The 16,075-nt window shown below is 46.7% G+C and overlaps 1 protein-coding gene and 1 non-coding gene across 2 annotated transcripts in view; both read left to right on the top strand.

The window, feature by feature from the left end:
- Window positions 1-6,077: 6,077 nt before the first annotated feature.
- MECR (mitochondrial trans-2-enoyl-CoA reductase) overlaps window positions 6,078-16,075 on the top strand; it is a 37,075-nt gene continuing 27,077 nt past the window's right edge. The window contains exon 1 of the mRNA XM_065930241.1: window positions 6,078-6,298. Within this exon, the coding sequence (XP_065786313.1) occupies window positions 6,078-6,298 (221 nt within the window). The remainder of the gene's footprint in view (window positions 6,299-16,075) is intronic.
- On the top strand, window positions 7,553-7,656 carry LOC136165724 (U6 spliceosomal RNA). The gene has a single exon (XR_010662721.1). It is a non-coding gene; the product is annotated as a U6 spliceosomal RNA (small nuclear RNA).

Here is a 16,075-nt window from a genome sequence, read left to right as displayed (position 1 = left end):
TTTTAGAAGTATGTTATTTAATCTCCAAGTATTTGGGGATTTTTCAACTCTCTGTTATTATTTCTAGTTTAATTCAACTATGATCTGAGAGCAATCACTGTATGATTCTTTTCTTTCAAGTTTGTTAAGTTGTGTTTTATGGTCCAATAAGTGGTCTATCTTGGTAAAAATTCCATGTGATCTTGGGAACACTGTGTACTCTGCTGTTGTTGGATGAAGTAGTCTTTATTTATTTAGTTGCGGCATGTGGGATCTAGTTCCCTGACCAGAGATCAAACCCTGGCCACCTGCACTGGGAACTCAGAGTCTTAGCCCCCAATCCATCAAAAAAGTCCCTGAAGTAGTTTTTAGATGACCTTTATCTTTAGTTGATTGATGGTGTTGTGGAGTTTAATTATGTCTTCCCTGAGTTTCTGCCTGCTGGACATGTTTATTTCTGAGAGAGAGCTGTTGAAGTCTCCAGCTGTAATAATGGATTCAGCTATTTCTCCTTGCTATGCTGGCTGGCTTTTAAAAAGTTCTTTCTCGTCATGCCATGAAATCTACCCCCCTTACTGACTCTCATTGATTCTAGTCTATCTCTGGGCTACACAGGTTAAGTACATTTGGGCCTCTGCCCAGTATAAACCCTTGTACAATGACTACAAACTAGTTGTCCATTTCTACATAAGACCAGGTGCCTTCTCTGTGTTTCACCTGTATGGACTCATTTAATCTTTACCACTATTTTTCCCATGACACAGTTGAGAAAATTAAGGTACTGAGAGAGAAAGTGACTTTTCCAAGATTACGTGTAGTATGCAGCAGCTCCGAGACTTGAATCAAAGACTTCTGGCTTGAATTGAATAGAAGCTGAGGCCTGTCTCCGTATGGAGCAAATCAACAAACACTAGATACCAATTTATCTGTCCAACAGTTACTCTAAGCCAAAGTGAAGATATAAGACAGAATAAAATCCCTGCCCTCATGGAGCTTATATTCCAATGCAAAGACAAGAACAATAAACAACCAAAAAAAAAAGCAAATTCTCTGGTGTGTGAGACAGTAGTATACTGGAGAAATGGGGGAGATGGGACCTCCCTGGTGGTGCAGTGATTAAGAATCCATCTGCCAATACAAGAGACACGGTTCATTCCCTTGTCCAGGAAGACCCCACATGCCAAGGAGCAACTAAGCCTGTGCACCACAACTGCTGAGACTGCGTGCTGCAGGTACTGTGACCCAGCACCTCGGGCCTGTGCTCTGCAACAGCAGAAGCCTCTGCAATCAGAAGCCGGCGCACCACATTGAGGAGTAAGCCCCCGCTCACTGCAGCTAGAGAAAGCACACGCGCATCAATGAAGACCCAGCACAGCCATCCATAAATAAAAGAAAGAAGTGGAGAGAAACAGTAGGGGGAAGGGGATTATTGCCATTTTAAATGGAGGCACCTACTCGTATGGCATATTCATTGTGTGTCTGCAGCTTTAGAACACGAGCTCCCTAAAGGCAAGGACTCTGTCTTATATCCCACTGCTTGGTATCTGGCCTATAGTCAGAACTCAAGAAATATTGAATGGATGAACGCATGCAGACACGGTTCTTGCCTTCGTGAAGCTTACATTTTCCCGGGAGAGACCAACAGCAAACACACAGAGAAGAGACAGAAAGGACCATCCAGAAAAGGAAACTCAAGGAGAAAAATCTGATGAAAAAGAAGAAGCAACCAGGCAGGGGTGCTGCCGCAGAGGACAGTTGCAGAAGCCCCGTGGCAGGAGTTTACCTCTAGTCCCATTTGGGGGGGATGTGGAAACCGAGAAATGCAGAAAAGCTTTTTGGGTGTCTCGGAAAGCATAAGACACTTGCCCAAGGTCACACAGCTAAAAATGGTGGGTCCAGAGCTCAGACCTAGGTCAGACTGATTCCACAGCCCTCTTTGTGCAGAGGAAGACTACGGGCAGAGATTGAGCTGGAAGGAGAAAAGGACACAAGTAATAGATGGAGAGATGAAAAGAGAACATTCTGCTCCACTTGAAAAAGACCACAGGCTTCTCTAAACCTTGAGAGAAGAAGGAAGGGAAACGGAAAGTCTTGACCTGAAGTGACAAGCCCAAATCTAGGGAAAAGGAGATGCTACCACCGATAGGCTCAGGCCATGAGGAAATTCAATTACTTTCAACTCATGGAATATTCATGACACCTAACCTGTGCCAAGCCCCATATTGGGTGCTGGTGTCATGGAGATGCACTAAACGTGGCCCTACTCTTGCCTGGAGGGGGAAATGGGCACAGAAATAAAGGTCATAACACCAGCCCAAAGAAAACACAAAGGCACCAGAATTGCCTCAGCCTGGGGGGGTAACAACATCAAAGAAGTGATACCTGAGCCTGGAGTTTCCTAGATAGGCAACACAAGGAAGAGCATTTCAGGCAGAAGGAACAGCCTGAATAAGGGCACAAGACATGGAAATACTGGGAAAGCTTGGTGTCAGGTATGGTTGCATCGTAATCTCTGGATGGTCCAACAGCAGAAAATAAAGAAAGTGTGGAAGTCGAGGGACAAAGGGTCTTGAATGTAAGAGCAGGACAATTGGATCTGGTTCCCTCAATCAGTGGTTCTCAAATGGTGCCCCTGAGGAAGCCCAAATGGTCCTCAAGTCAAGCTGAGGGATGCTACATGTGAATTAAAACCACAGTCATGTTTTTCTCTTTTTTCCTAATATTCATTTATTTGTTTATCATGGGGGATCTTTTAGTTGCAGCACTCAAATTCTTAACTGTGGCATGTGGGAACTTAAAATTCCCTGACCAGAGATTGAACCCAGGCCCCCTGCATTGGAAGTGCAGAGTCTTAGCCACGGGACCACCAGGGAAGTCCCAGTCATGTTTTTCTAACTCGCAAGAAGGTAGATTAATTACAATGAGTAGAAATTTTTTTTGTTATTTTAAGGTGTTTTTCCTCCATCTATTTTTCTGAAGATTTTAAAACATGTCTGTAGTGTGAGAGAATGATAAAATTAGCATAGAACCATAGTTTTGTTTACAAGTTTAAGTTTAATATATCAATAGTTCACAGTTTTATAATACAAAGAACTGTAGCTTCTGGTTCTCCCTGAGTATTGAGGAATCATGGAAGGATTTTAAGCAAGGGAACAACAAAATCTGGTCTTTTTCTTAAAAAAAGAAAGTAATTCTGGAGGCCTGAGAAAGAAGGAAATGGAGAGAGAGAGAAGGGAGAGGATTTCAGTTAGGAAGAAGATTGTTGACATAGTTCAAACAAGAACTGATGTCCTGGGCCAAAAATGAGGGCTATCATGACGGACAGAGGACCACATCCAGCCCACAGAGAGGAAGACCGGCTGGGTGAGGCTGGGTGACTCTCCAGGCTTCCTGGATGAGCTGCCCAGGGAACTCAGAGGATCCAGTTTCATAAAGAAGATAGAATCAACAGCTCAATGTCACCTAGGGAGTCTTCCAACAGGAATAGAACTGGGGGTCACTGTGAAAATAGAAGATAGGCAAGGCAGTGTGTGTGTGTGTGTGTGTCTGTGTGTGTGTGTGTGTGTGTGTGTGTGTGTGTACTGTGGGACCAAGTCTTCCTCCCACTATGCAACACTAATTTTCTCTAATAATAAAAATAAGTGGGGGCTTCTCTGGTAGTCCAGTGGTTAATAATCTAAGTCCAGTGGTTAAGAATCCACCTGCCAATGCAGGGGACAAGGGTTCAATCCCTGGCCTGGGAAGATTGCTCATGTGGTGAAGCAACCAAGCCTGTGCACCACAACAATTCAGCACACGAACTGCATCTACTGAAGCCCACGCGCCTAGAGCCTGTGCTCCACAAAACAAAAGAAGCCACCGCAACGGGAAGCCCAAGCACTGGAACAAAGAGTAACCCCTGCTCACCACAACTGGAGAAAACCTGAGCACAGCAAAAGATCCTATGCAGCCAAAAATGAGTAAACAAATAAATAACTTTGTTTAAAGTACAAACACTTTTGAGCATGTACTGTAAGCCCGTCTAGGTGTTTTACAGATGATATTTCTCATTTAATCTTTACAATAACCCCTGATAACAGTTAGCAAATGCTTTCATGCCAAACATTGTGTTAAATGCTTCACGTAAATAGTAGTTCACAATCATCTTGAATCAGATTGTTTTCTTCATTTTAAGGATAAGGAAATGGAGACACAGAGAGACCAGGTGACTTGTCCAAAATCAAATCGCCAAACAGTGGCAGAGCCAGGACTCAAAGCCAGGTTTGCCAGAATGCAGCATGTGTGGCCTTTGACCTGATACTTTCTTTTCCTCCTCAGAGGAAAGGCTCTAAATTGGCAACTTTGAGGTCAATAAAACCCAGTGAAAGGAATTCTTCCTTATCCTTTTAAGTCCTGGTTCAGCGTTTCTCAAGTTTGTTCCCCAGGCCACCTGCATTGGAAAATTCTTGAGAGCTTGTAAGAAATGTAGATTCAAAAGAAAAAAAGCAAAAAAGAAGGAAATGTAGATTCCTAAAGAATTATGGCAACTAAATGTAACATGTGATCTTGAGTTGGGTCCTGAACAAGAAAAATTATATTCAAGGGATAACTGATTAAAATGTGAATAAGATTTGGTGATTGTGCAGACTTGTTAATTTCTTTATTTTGATCATTTTGTTATACATGTTATACATGATGTTAATTTCTGGAGGATCTGGATGAAAGTATAGAGAGAATGTGATTATTTTACAGATCTGAAATTCTATGAAAATTAACTTAAAAATTAAAAAATAAATATAAAAAACGTAGTTTCCTGGATCCCTCCCCAAGATTCTAATTCAGGTCTGAGTTGGGACCTCAGGTGGTTTTCATAAATATTGACAATTTTGAGTCACAGGACTGTCTCCAACATCACCTCCTCCAAGAGCCCCCACCCCCTCAGTCCCAAAACACCTCTCTCCTTCAGACTCCAGAAGTGCCCTCTGTCATGCCCTAATATTCAACTAGGGTTTTAGTTATGTTTGTGTCTTCCTTCCACAAATAATGTGATAAGCATCTTTCCTGGGTTACACCTGTTTACACCACACTTCCTCAAAGCTCTGCTTAGTCAAAGGTATGGTTTTTCAAGTAGTCATGTACAGATGTGAGAGTTGGGCCGTAAAGAAGGCTGAGCACTGAAGAACTAATGTTTTCGAACTGTGGTGCTGGAGAAGACTTTTTAGAGTCCCTTGGACAGCAGGGAGATCAAACCAGTCAATCCCAAAGGAAATCAACCCTGAATATTCATTAGAAGGACTGATGCTGAAGCTGAAGCTGAAATACTTTGGCCACCTGATTCGAAGAACTGACTCACTGGAAAAGATCCTGATGCTGGGAATGAGTGAGGGCAGGAGGAGAAGGGGACAACAAGTGGATGAGATTATTGGATGGCATCATTGACTCAATGGACAGGAGTTTGAGCAAACTCCAGCAGGTAAGTGAAGGACGGGGAAGCCTGGTGTGCTGCGGTTCATGGGGTCGCGAAAAGTTGGACAGGACTGAATGACTGAATAACAACAACAACGGGGAATGAGAAAGCTGCCTCACAGTTTCAGTCACTTGCCCGAGGTGGCCAAGCTAACAAGCGGCAAGCCTAGGATTTGAACCTAAATCTTCTAACTCCAAACCCAGTACTCATACCTCCACATCTACTTACATCCACTCTTAGTGTAGATGTAAGTAGTGTAGGGAAGTAAGGTTTGCCATCCGACGCTAGTTAGAAGACAGTGGGGATTGAATGAAATAACGCCTCATTGGAACACAGTGAGCGATGTAATAGTGGGGAGGGGAAACTGAGGCCAGGGAAGGGGAAAATCTTCCCCTGAATCAAACAACAATCGCAGATCACAGTCCCAGCTTTAAGCCAATTTCTAACGTTCATTGTTAGGAGTTCAACCCTGGAAGGCTCAGAGTCTCCGAGACTCCCCTAAATCCCTCCGCCGACCACTCCTGGTTTCCCAGGGAGTTTCACCTAGCGCCAGCGCCCGCTGCGGAGGACCGCGACAGCCCTTTAAAAAAGGGGAGAGGGGGCGTGGTCACGCGGGAGGCGGTGCCGGGCACTGGCGAGCGGTCGCTGAAAGATGACGTATCTCGCAGCGTCTGGCTCTGAGTTGACTGGAGGGAACATGTGGGTCTGCCGGGCGCTCTGCAGGGCTCGAGCCCCGGCCCAGCTGGGGCAGAGGCTGCTTCCAGAGTCCTGCCGGCGACGGCCTGCCGCCGCCTCCTTCTCTGCCTCTGCCGAGCCTTTTCGGGTCCGGGCGCTGGTCTATGGGCACCACGGGGACCCAGCCAAAGTCGTCGAGTAAGACACGGCGCCGAAATGGGGGAAGGGCACTGGGGTTGCCAGGGGGGTATTAAAATGGGCTGTGGGGAAGGGATATTGGAAAGGGAAGGAGGGTCAAGGCCAGAGGACGAAGGCAGAGAGTAATAGGAAACTGTTGCCCAGGTGTGGTAGCTCAGAAAGTCCGTGCTTGAGGAAATTGAAAACCTGGCAGGCACAGTTTTGGTGATAGTGGCTGATGTTCAGTCATCCTGTACTCTATGTGGGCCAATCCGTATATAAATGGATGCTCTCATTTAATCTCACAACAACCCTTTGGTGTAGGTACTTGATTTAGCCCCATTTTGCAGATGAGAAAATGGAGACATGAGAAGTAAAATCACTTGTCCAAGATCACACAAGCCATTAAGTGGCAGAGTCGGAATTTTTGAGCCCACAGCTGTCTGACTGGCCTACGTGAATTCCTATGCGCTATTGTTTCATGGAAGGAATTTTCAGAATATTTTTTGTCCATTTGGATCTTCATTTCTCATAGCGAAGTAGATCAGAGATCATTGCTTCCAGTTTGCAGAAGGCAAGGGACTTGTCCAAAGTGATTTAGCTAATAAAAATTGGAACAGAGACAGGAATTCTTGGCTTCTGAGTCCTGTCTCGTGTGATTTCCTCTCCAGTACACTGTGTGTGTGCCTTTAGCTAGTTAAAAAGAGCTCCGATTTGGAGCCATACAGACCTAAGGTCAAATACAGGCTCTGCCTCTTAGCAGCTGTTTGATCTTGGACAAATCACTAAGCCCCTCTGAGCCCTTGTTACTTTTGTGATTATATCCTAAAATTCTGTTGGATCTTAATCCATGATTTCTGCATGTGGCTGAAAAAAACAGTATGTGAATTTTCAACAATTATACATCTGTACATAAGTGCTTATAGCCGTGCAGAAGACCTAGTGAGGTCCACTAGTGGTACTAGGGTAAAAGCACGGATCTAGAAATCAGAAGACCTGGGGTCAAGTCCTTGCCCTCCCTGTCCTAGCTGTGTGTGTTTAGCAAGTTACTGAGATTCTCTGAGCTTCAGTTTCATCACATTTAAAAATGGAGACAATGTAGTTATAGCTCATAGTGCTAATCAGCTTCCATAAAAGGAATGCTCTTCACCAAAAAGTACCTGCATACTCTCGCAGTCCCTTGTTTAAAACTCTTTGATCCCCAGCAAATGGTTTGATTGCTTTCCAAATGACAGACAAACAGGAATTATTTTAATGATTCAAATTCAGGCTAGAGTGCTGGCTTCAGCAGCTCAGATATTAAAGTTGAAATGATATAGAGATTACCATGGTCCCTGTGCAAGGGTGACACGCAAATTTGTGAAGTGTTCCATATTTTTACTTAAAAAATACAAGCTAGATGTTTTGACAGCTGAAAGGGATAAGCCTCAGATATCAGTGCATGGTCATGCACTCGATTAGAGCAATTGAAATTTTGAGAAGATACATCAGTCAGTAAACCCATTTGTATGTTGATCATAGGTGATAAATCACCATGTTGGGAACACATCCACTGAGGACTGCTGTAATGAGTGGGTAAAGCTCTGATGAACATTCTTTTTCCAGAAATGCACCCCAAGTGGGAACGAGATAGTGCCTCTCTCACAGGCTTGCAATTGTTATGTGTCTGCTGCAGGGCCTGCCACAGAAAAGGAGCTCCAAAAATGTTAGTTGAATCTGAATCTAGTTTCTTTAATAAGTGTACCTTTTATTGAGTTCTCTGGTGATGAGGCAGGTGTCTCCGATGTTCAGGGACCCTGAGAAAGGCATGGGAAGGTTAGGCAGCCGAGCGCAGCTGCCTCCTGATAGATTCCCACCCCTTGGAGAGCCAGGAAGCTATTATAGAACAGACTGATCTGGTTGCAGATACCACTTAGGAAAAAGAGCTTCTCTTATCTCCTTGTGTGGAACCCTGATCATTTCCCAGAAGTTCAAAGCACGGTCCTTCCATGAAGCATTGTATTATTTACCTGGCTGTGTTCAGTCTTAGTTGTGGCACATGGCATCTTCATTGTGTCGTTGCGAGATCTTTCACTTCAGCACACTGACTCTCTGGTCGTGCCACACGAGCTGTGGAGCGCGCAGGTGCAGTAGTTGACAGTGCCTGGGCTTAGTTGCTCTGTGGCATGTAGGATCTTAGTTCTCTGACCAGGGATCAAACCCACATCCCCTGTATTGCCAGGCAGATTTTCAACCACTGGACCACCAGGGGAGTCTCCATCATCTGAGTTTTTAAAGCTCTCCAAGTGACTCTGATGCCCCAGCCAGGGTTGAAACCATTGCCCTATAGGTACGGACTGAGGCAGGCAGTAATTCTCTCTGCCTCTAAAGGACAGCCTTCCCTTCTGACCCAGATTCAGGTGACCTAAGCATGGACTGAGGCCAGAGACTGGGATTCTCCTCTTTGTTGTCATGTCTCAGGTGGTTTAGGGTAACCACACTGTCACAGAATCAGGTGTCCTTTAAACATCCCAGTGACTGGATGTGTCAGGTTACACCGAGTGGGGTCACGGTGTCTGAGCAGAGTCCCAGCAGAGTGTTCCCCGACCTGATGTGACTTGTAATGCTTACACTGTGGGCGGAGTTCTGGGAACAGCAGGGAGGGAACAAGGAAGAGTTTGCTCAGATCTGTGTCAGGGGCAGAACTCCTCAGAATGAGGCCTCTAGGGACCTCCTGGTCTCCTGTCAGCATTCTGAATGTCCCTCTCTTTATTCCTCTTGCTCCCAAACGTTCTAGCTGTTCTCTGCTAAGGCCTTTTCCTTTAGTCTCTTAGTTTCTTTCTTTTACCCCCAAATGAATCCCCTAAATGAGCACTTGGGTCTTTTTCATGTAAAGAATTGAACTGCTGATCTAAATGAAATAAGACTGCGGGAGAAAATTATAAACATGGGAGAATTACAAACATTCCAGAAATTTCAGAGGTCCCCATGACCATCACCCCTTGTGCAGAGTTCTGGATTCTCTATCATATAATCCCCAGAAACTCCAGTGTCCACTTTCCTCTTGTTCCTGCAGGTCTCCTTTTAGAACTTGCCAGTCTCTGGATCTTGTGGTAATGACAGCTCTCCATTTACTGTGTAGCTACTAAGTGGCAGGAACTGGGCTAAGTTCCCCACATACGTTATGGATTTTTAAAATCACAGTAACCCAGTTTTGGTCATTGCTATCACCATTTTACAGGTAAGAAAACTGAGGCTCAAGACATTTGAAAGTCACTTGCCCAAGATCACACAACTAGGATGTCACTTTACTAACAGCCCACGATATAGACATAGAGCTGAAGAAACAATGACCGTCATCTCAAATGTTTTTTGAGCATGAGATAGAGTATAAAGTTGGAAATAAGATCAGAAGAGACGGTGAAATTGGTCATTCAGGTGACCCCAAGTCTCTGCTCTTCACTGGGAGGGCAGCCCCCCCCTCCCCACCTCATCCCCAGGGAAGATGGTAGGAATGCTATCCTCTGTCTCATCTCCTTTTCAGGATTCTGAAGCTTTCATAAAACAGCATCATAGTCATCATGGCTTTCTCACCTGCCTGCTGCTAGCACAGAATGAAATAAAGCTGTGAAGCCTTTGGACAAATACCCATTCTGTCTTAGCCAGATGGAATTAGGGGGAGCAGGTGGTGGGGACCCAGGCTGTGTAGGTAGTGAGTTCTCACTCTAGGGCACTGTTTACTCTCGGGAGATTTCTTCTTTTTACAGCTGATGTCAATGTTTAAAACTGAAGCTGTATGCAAGTGACTTGGTTCTTAAACCAGAATTACAGTGCTTTGAAAAAAAAGTTAGCATTCTCATTTGGCACCCTGTTGAAAGAACTTGGATTCGTTTGCTTGTTGGTTGGCCTCCTGGAGCTCTCCACTGTGGTCATGAGTGAAGGAGGAGGGGACAGAACTCATTGTGCGCCTACCGTGTGGGCCAGCATTTGTTCTTTGAGGGCCTACTAAGTGCTGGGTACTGAGGTGAATAATCCGTGGACTTTGCCTTCCAGGAGCTCACACTCCAGTCCAGGAGATGGTGTGGGGGTAAGTGCTGTGATAGAATCTATGGACGCACAGCAGAGGAGCACCCGGCCCTGTCAGAGTGCTTGCTCTGGAGACGCAAGGTCTCAGCTGAGTCCCCCAGAAAATCTGGGGGCCGTATACAAGGAGTGAAAGTATAGAGCCTGCATGGGCAGAAGCCCAGAGGAAAGAGAAAATGTGCTGTGTCTGACTGATGACCCGCCTTGAGTGCGCTCAGTCTGTGGTCCTTGAGGGAGGGATGTGCGGAAAGAGGCTCAGAAGGGAGGAGCCTTGGTCACAGGATTCCGACTGCAGCTGGGTTTGGTTTCCTGTGACGCACTTTACCTTACCTTGCGTCCAGCCGGGTTTGGGGCCCAGTCCTTCTACCTGCCTCCTCACTCTTGCCTCTGAGGGTCAAAGGTGGCGGCACACCTCCGAGGAACTGTCCCTAGATGCGGCCCGGGGAGCGCCAAGTTCTTCTTGCCTGGCCTCTCCTAGCAGCTCCGGTATGGTCCAGGCCTCTCCCAGCCTGAATGGTGAGGACGGTCTTCATTTTAGAGAAGCAAGAGCAGAGATAACACGAGGCTAATCTGTGGCTCATGGCGTGTCACCCGGGACCACTCTCGGGAGCACTGGCCTGGCTTCTAGGCCCAACCGCGCCACTCACTGTTTGAGTGAGGCTGTCACGCCGGTCTCCATTCTTTTCAGTTTTGTTGTTCTTGTTTTGTTTTTGTCTTTTGCGGGGTAGTGGGGGGGTTGGTTTCTTTAATTGAAGTATAGTTGATTTAAAATGTTAGTTTCTGGTATGCAGCAAAGTAATTCAGTTTTATGTGTATATATATATATATATGTATATATACAGTCTATATATATATATATATATCTTTTTTCATATTCTTTTCCATTGTGGTTTATTACAAGATATTGCATATAGTTCCCTGTGCTATTCTTTTTTTTTTTTTTTTCAGTTATTTTTTGATAAAGGGGATTGACCAAGATCAGCTGTAGTAAACATGGGCATTCATGGGACTTCCCTGGTGGTCCAGTGGTTAAGACTGAGCTTCTACTGCAGGGTGTGGATTTGATCCCTAATCAGGGATCTAAGACCCCACATGCCGTGCCGTGTGACCAAAAAGAAGAAAATAGGCATGCGTGCCATCCCCCCTGCCCTTGTCTTCTGTGACAAAGCCAGTGACAAAGCTTCATGGCTCCCTTTTCTATGTACCTCAGAACCTACACTCCTGTTTGCCTCATTCTCCCCAAACAACACTTTTTTCTGCCAAGACAAGACAAGGCCTCGGTATCCTTCTCAATGTAATCCTGCAACCAGGGAAATGATTTTGAGGCTTGAGCCTTCTGATTCAACAATTGTCCACTTCTGACGGTCTCAGAAGCCGAAGCAGACGGCCTGCTCACCAGGATTTGCTTCGGCACCCGTCCCGGGAGCAAGGGCATGGCTTAAAATAAGGGGTCCTGAGTACAAGATTTCACCAAGGGGCCCCTTCGCCCCCAAAGTCAGCATCCCACCAGTCAGGGGCTGCGTCGTCATCATACCCAGCAAAGAGACAAAAGAGCCGCAGGCTGCGCCCTGCTGTGGCCCCGTCTCCGTCTCTGAGGCAGCACAGAGAATTGTTCTTCTTCAGTCACTCAGTCATATCCGACTCTTGGCGACCCCATGGACTGCAGCACACCAGGCTTTGCTGTCCTTCACCATCTCCTGGAGCTTGCTCAAACTCATGTCCATTGAGTCAGTGATGCCATCCAACCGTCTCATCCTCTGTCACCCCCTTCTCCTCCTGCCTTCAACCTTTCCCAGCATCAGGGTCTTTTCCAATGAGTCGGCTCTTCGCATCAGGTGGTCAAAATATCAGAGCTTCAGCTTCAGCATCAGTCCTTCCAATGAATATTCAGGGTTGATTTCCTTTAGGATTGACTGGCTTCATCTCCTTGCTGTCCGAGGGACTCTCAAGAGTCTTTTCCAGCGCCACAGCTCGAAAGCATCAATTCTTTAGCACTCAGCCTTCTTTATGGTCCAGCTCTCACATCCATACATGACTACTGGAAAAACCACAGCTTTGACTAGACGGACCTTTGTCAGTAATGTCTCGGCTTTTTAATACACTGTCTAGGTTGGTCATAGCTTTTCTTCCAAGGAGCAAGCATCTTTTAATTGCCTGGCTGCAGTCACTGTCCACAGTAATCTTGGAGCCCAAGAAAATAAAGTCTCTCACTGTTTCCCCATCTGTTTGCCATGAAGTGATGGGACCGGATGCCGTGATCTTAGATTTTGGAATATTGATCCTTAAGCCAGCTTTTTCACTCTCCTCTTTCACCTTCATCAAGAGGCTCTTTAGTTCCTCTTCACTTTCTGCTGTAAGGGTTGGTGTCATCTGCATATCTGAGGTTACTGATGTTAGCCCTCAGCAAACTAAGCAGCAGACCTTCTGCAGCTCCTTTCAAGCAGGTTTCCTGATATTAGCAGGTGTAGAATATTGGAGGCCTGCAAGCTTTCTGGTAATCTTAGTGGAGGGAAAGAAGGAGTTTGAGAGGATAGAGAGAGGATTTCTTTGCCACTCCTGAGTAGAAACTTCCAGAAGCTGCCCTCAGTCTCTGATTCCCTTCCATTCAAAGTGATTGTGCTTCAGAAGAAAAGTCCTGAACGGTGGGAGGGCCAGAGGACTCTGAGGTAGGGACACCAGAAGAGGCACAGGGAGGCAGGCGGGAGTGCCTGCACCCACGGAACACAGTGAGCTTTGCCCCCTGAAAGTCGCCTTCCCTGAGAGCCCAGGACTCCATCCGAACCCCACCAACTGCGGCCACCGGCATCTCCTGCTGGGAGGCAAGCTGGAAAACTTCATTCCTCCACGGTGGCCCAATTGTGCTCTGCTTATTAATGGTAAAATCAGATCCCACAACAGTGTACCCAACACGCCTAACACTTCACTAAATCGCAGAAGGCAGCGTGCGTCTGACTATGGGGATTGCAGACAGACCCAGGAGAGCCGCAGAAGACATCAGTCACCTTCACCCAGTGCCCTGTGATGGAGCGCGCATTCTTGGCTCTCTGTGACAAGCAGAGGAGAAAGTCTCCCTGACCCAGGACAGCTCTTCCTGCAAAGAGCACTTTGAGGTGATGAAGTGGAAGATGCAGGATAAGGACAAATGGTGGCTAATTAAATCCAGAAGGCGGGAAAGATATCTTAGCAGAGCTGGCTGGTGCCCATCCAACACAGCCAGTATAACCGAGCCAGTCCCCAGAGTACTGGCCTCTTTTCCCCGCCTCTCAAAAGGCTCTTTCTTCTGCCTGCTTTTGTCTCCCTTGTAGTTCATATGGCATCACAGGTGTACAGCCTTGGCCTCAAAGGAGCCATTGTGACCTTATCCCGTCTGGGATCTGTTGAGTGAAGGCAGAGGCAGCCCTCCGAGTTGCGTGGCGCCATCTCGCTCGCAGGGGAAGGCACTGAACAGTCTTGGAAAAGTGACTTGAGATCCAGCCAGGCTGTGTTTGGGTGCCTCGCTTGCACTCCATAACACAGCCACCCATTCCTTTGGTGAGCTTCAAGATGAAAAACAAGGAAGAAATTGCTATCATTACACTCAAGGTTCACCTCCTGGAATTCAGACCCAGCCCAGTGTTCCTTCCTGTCTCGGCAGAGCGGTGTCCTTGACGACGCAGTTAGAACTGTCTGCAGGAACAGCAGTGTCTGGCATTGATGGCATTCCGTGGAGCAGGCTGGGGCTGGTCTCCCCGGTGAGCGGCAGCTGGACCAACACAGCTCCCCCCCACCCCCGCCTGCCCCCTGGGTGAGCAGCCTGTGTCAGGCCCATCCCTGCCCTCAGCCACCTGTGTTTGCAGCTTCAACTTTCCATCTCCTGCCCCTCACCCTGCCCCTCCTGGCGCACAGCTAGGCTCCCACAAGACAAAGAAGAGAACTGGGAGTGGGTTGCAGTGCTTTTTAAATTGCCATTTGGGGGCAGCTGGTTCCCCTGTGTGCTGTGAGGGTAGAGTTCCCGGCCAAGCTAACCCTGGAACACAGGAGGACGCAAAGCCACATGGCTTTCCTCCCAGGAGGACTTTTCAGAGCCTTCGTGACTCTAAAGTGCAGTCTGAATCTTATAAAGGGAGTTTAGTAGGCAGCGTTGCCCAAAAGTTTTGTGCCACAAGGAATCCCTCATAGTATCTCCCAGGACAAAGATTCCACACCCACAGTGTAGGGAGTACCAGCTTAGCATTGCACAGTCTGAGCTTTGGGGTCAAGCTTAAGATCAAGTCTTGCCACTTACTGTTAAACTTTGGGCAAGTTACCTAACTTCTCTGAGTTGCAGTTCCCATCTGAAAATTGGGGTGATAACAGTATCCAGATATTTTGAGGACTAAACATTGTCTTATATATAAAGCTAATAAGCACAGTATCTGGAACTCAAGAAGCTGTTAACATTATAGTTTAACTGTCCAGCCAGATCACCCAGAATAAGTTTATCTACTACCCTAGATTCCACGTGCACACAGCTGACTCCCAACCCCGGGCATCCAGCGCAGAGTACCCTCCGCTCCACACCACACTGCTGGCCTCCTGCTTCAGGCTGCAGGCATAACACCTTCCTCCCCGCTCCAAGCCACTCTTCTTTCCTCCTATCTCAACATCTGGCTGCCCAAACCAGAAGTCTGGGAACCATGAAAGATCCTCAGCCACTCCTCCATGGAGTCAGTCACCAAGTGACATCAATGCCACTTCTTATTAAGGGGATTCCAGGTTATCAAATTCTTCTCTCCATTCCCACAGCTCCAATCCAGACTGCATCTGGGCCTGGCCCACAGTCAGGTTAGATTCTTTGCCATTCCTACTGGCAGGAAATATTTCTTTGAGTCCACCCCGTAAACTTTTGTTTATCCTTGAAGTTCCAGCAAGGGGTCACACCTTCCAAAGTCCCTTTGCTAATGCTTTGCTCTCCCTCCAGCCAGTCCCAGTGTTTTCAAACATTGAGTCCACACACGATCAAGCTCTTGGGCAGGAGATACTTCCCCCCCCCCCATCTTTAAAGCTCTTGGCACAGTACCTGGCACTTAGTAGGACCGTCAATAAATATTTGTTGAATTAAATTTACTCAGATTTTCCAAAAAGTTGCCTTCTTCCTTTGAGTAATTCGGTGACTATTTTTCCAGAGGTATAGCCAGCTGTTTCAAAGATTTCCTTGGATGTTCCCGCAACTGACGACAGCTGCTGTTTATTTGGCCTCTGCTATGTATCAGGTTCTCTAGCAAGTGCTTTATGCCTGTAACTCATCTCATCTATGAGCTGACTTCTAGAGTGCTCCCATTCTACAGATGAGTACAGTGAGGTTCAGCTAGCCAGTCAATAACCAAGGTAGGGTTCACACCCAGAACTGCCTCTTTCACTCCATATCCATGTTCTACCCTTCATTTAGGAACTGAGATGTTGTTGTTCAGTAGCTAAGTAGCGTCCGACTCTTTGTGACCCCATGGACTGCAGCACGCCAGGCTTCCCTGTCCTCCACTATTTCCCAGTTTGTTCAGACTCATGACCGTTGAGTCAGTGGTGCCATCTGATCATCTCTTCTCTGCTGCCCCCTTTCTCCTCCTTACTTTCCCAGCATCCGGGTCTTTTCCAGTGAGTCAGCTTTTCACCCAAGTATTGGAGCTTCAGCATCAGTCCTTCAGTGAATATTCAGGATTGATTTTCTTTAGGATTGACTGGTTTGAACTCCTTGCTGTCCAAGGGATTCTCAAAAGTCTT

The sequence above is a fragment of the Muntiacus reevesi genome, chromosome 3 (assembly GCF_963930625.1).
Source record: "Muntiacus reevesi chromosome 3, mMunRee1.1, whole genome shotgun sequence".
NCBI lineage: Eukaryota > Metazoa > Chordata > Mammalia > Artiodactyla > Cervidae > Muntiacus > Muntiacus reevesi.
Note: the sequence above shows the minus strand (reverse complement) of the source record. Positions and strands in the feature narration are given on the sequence as shown.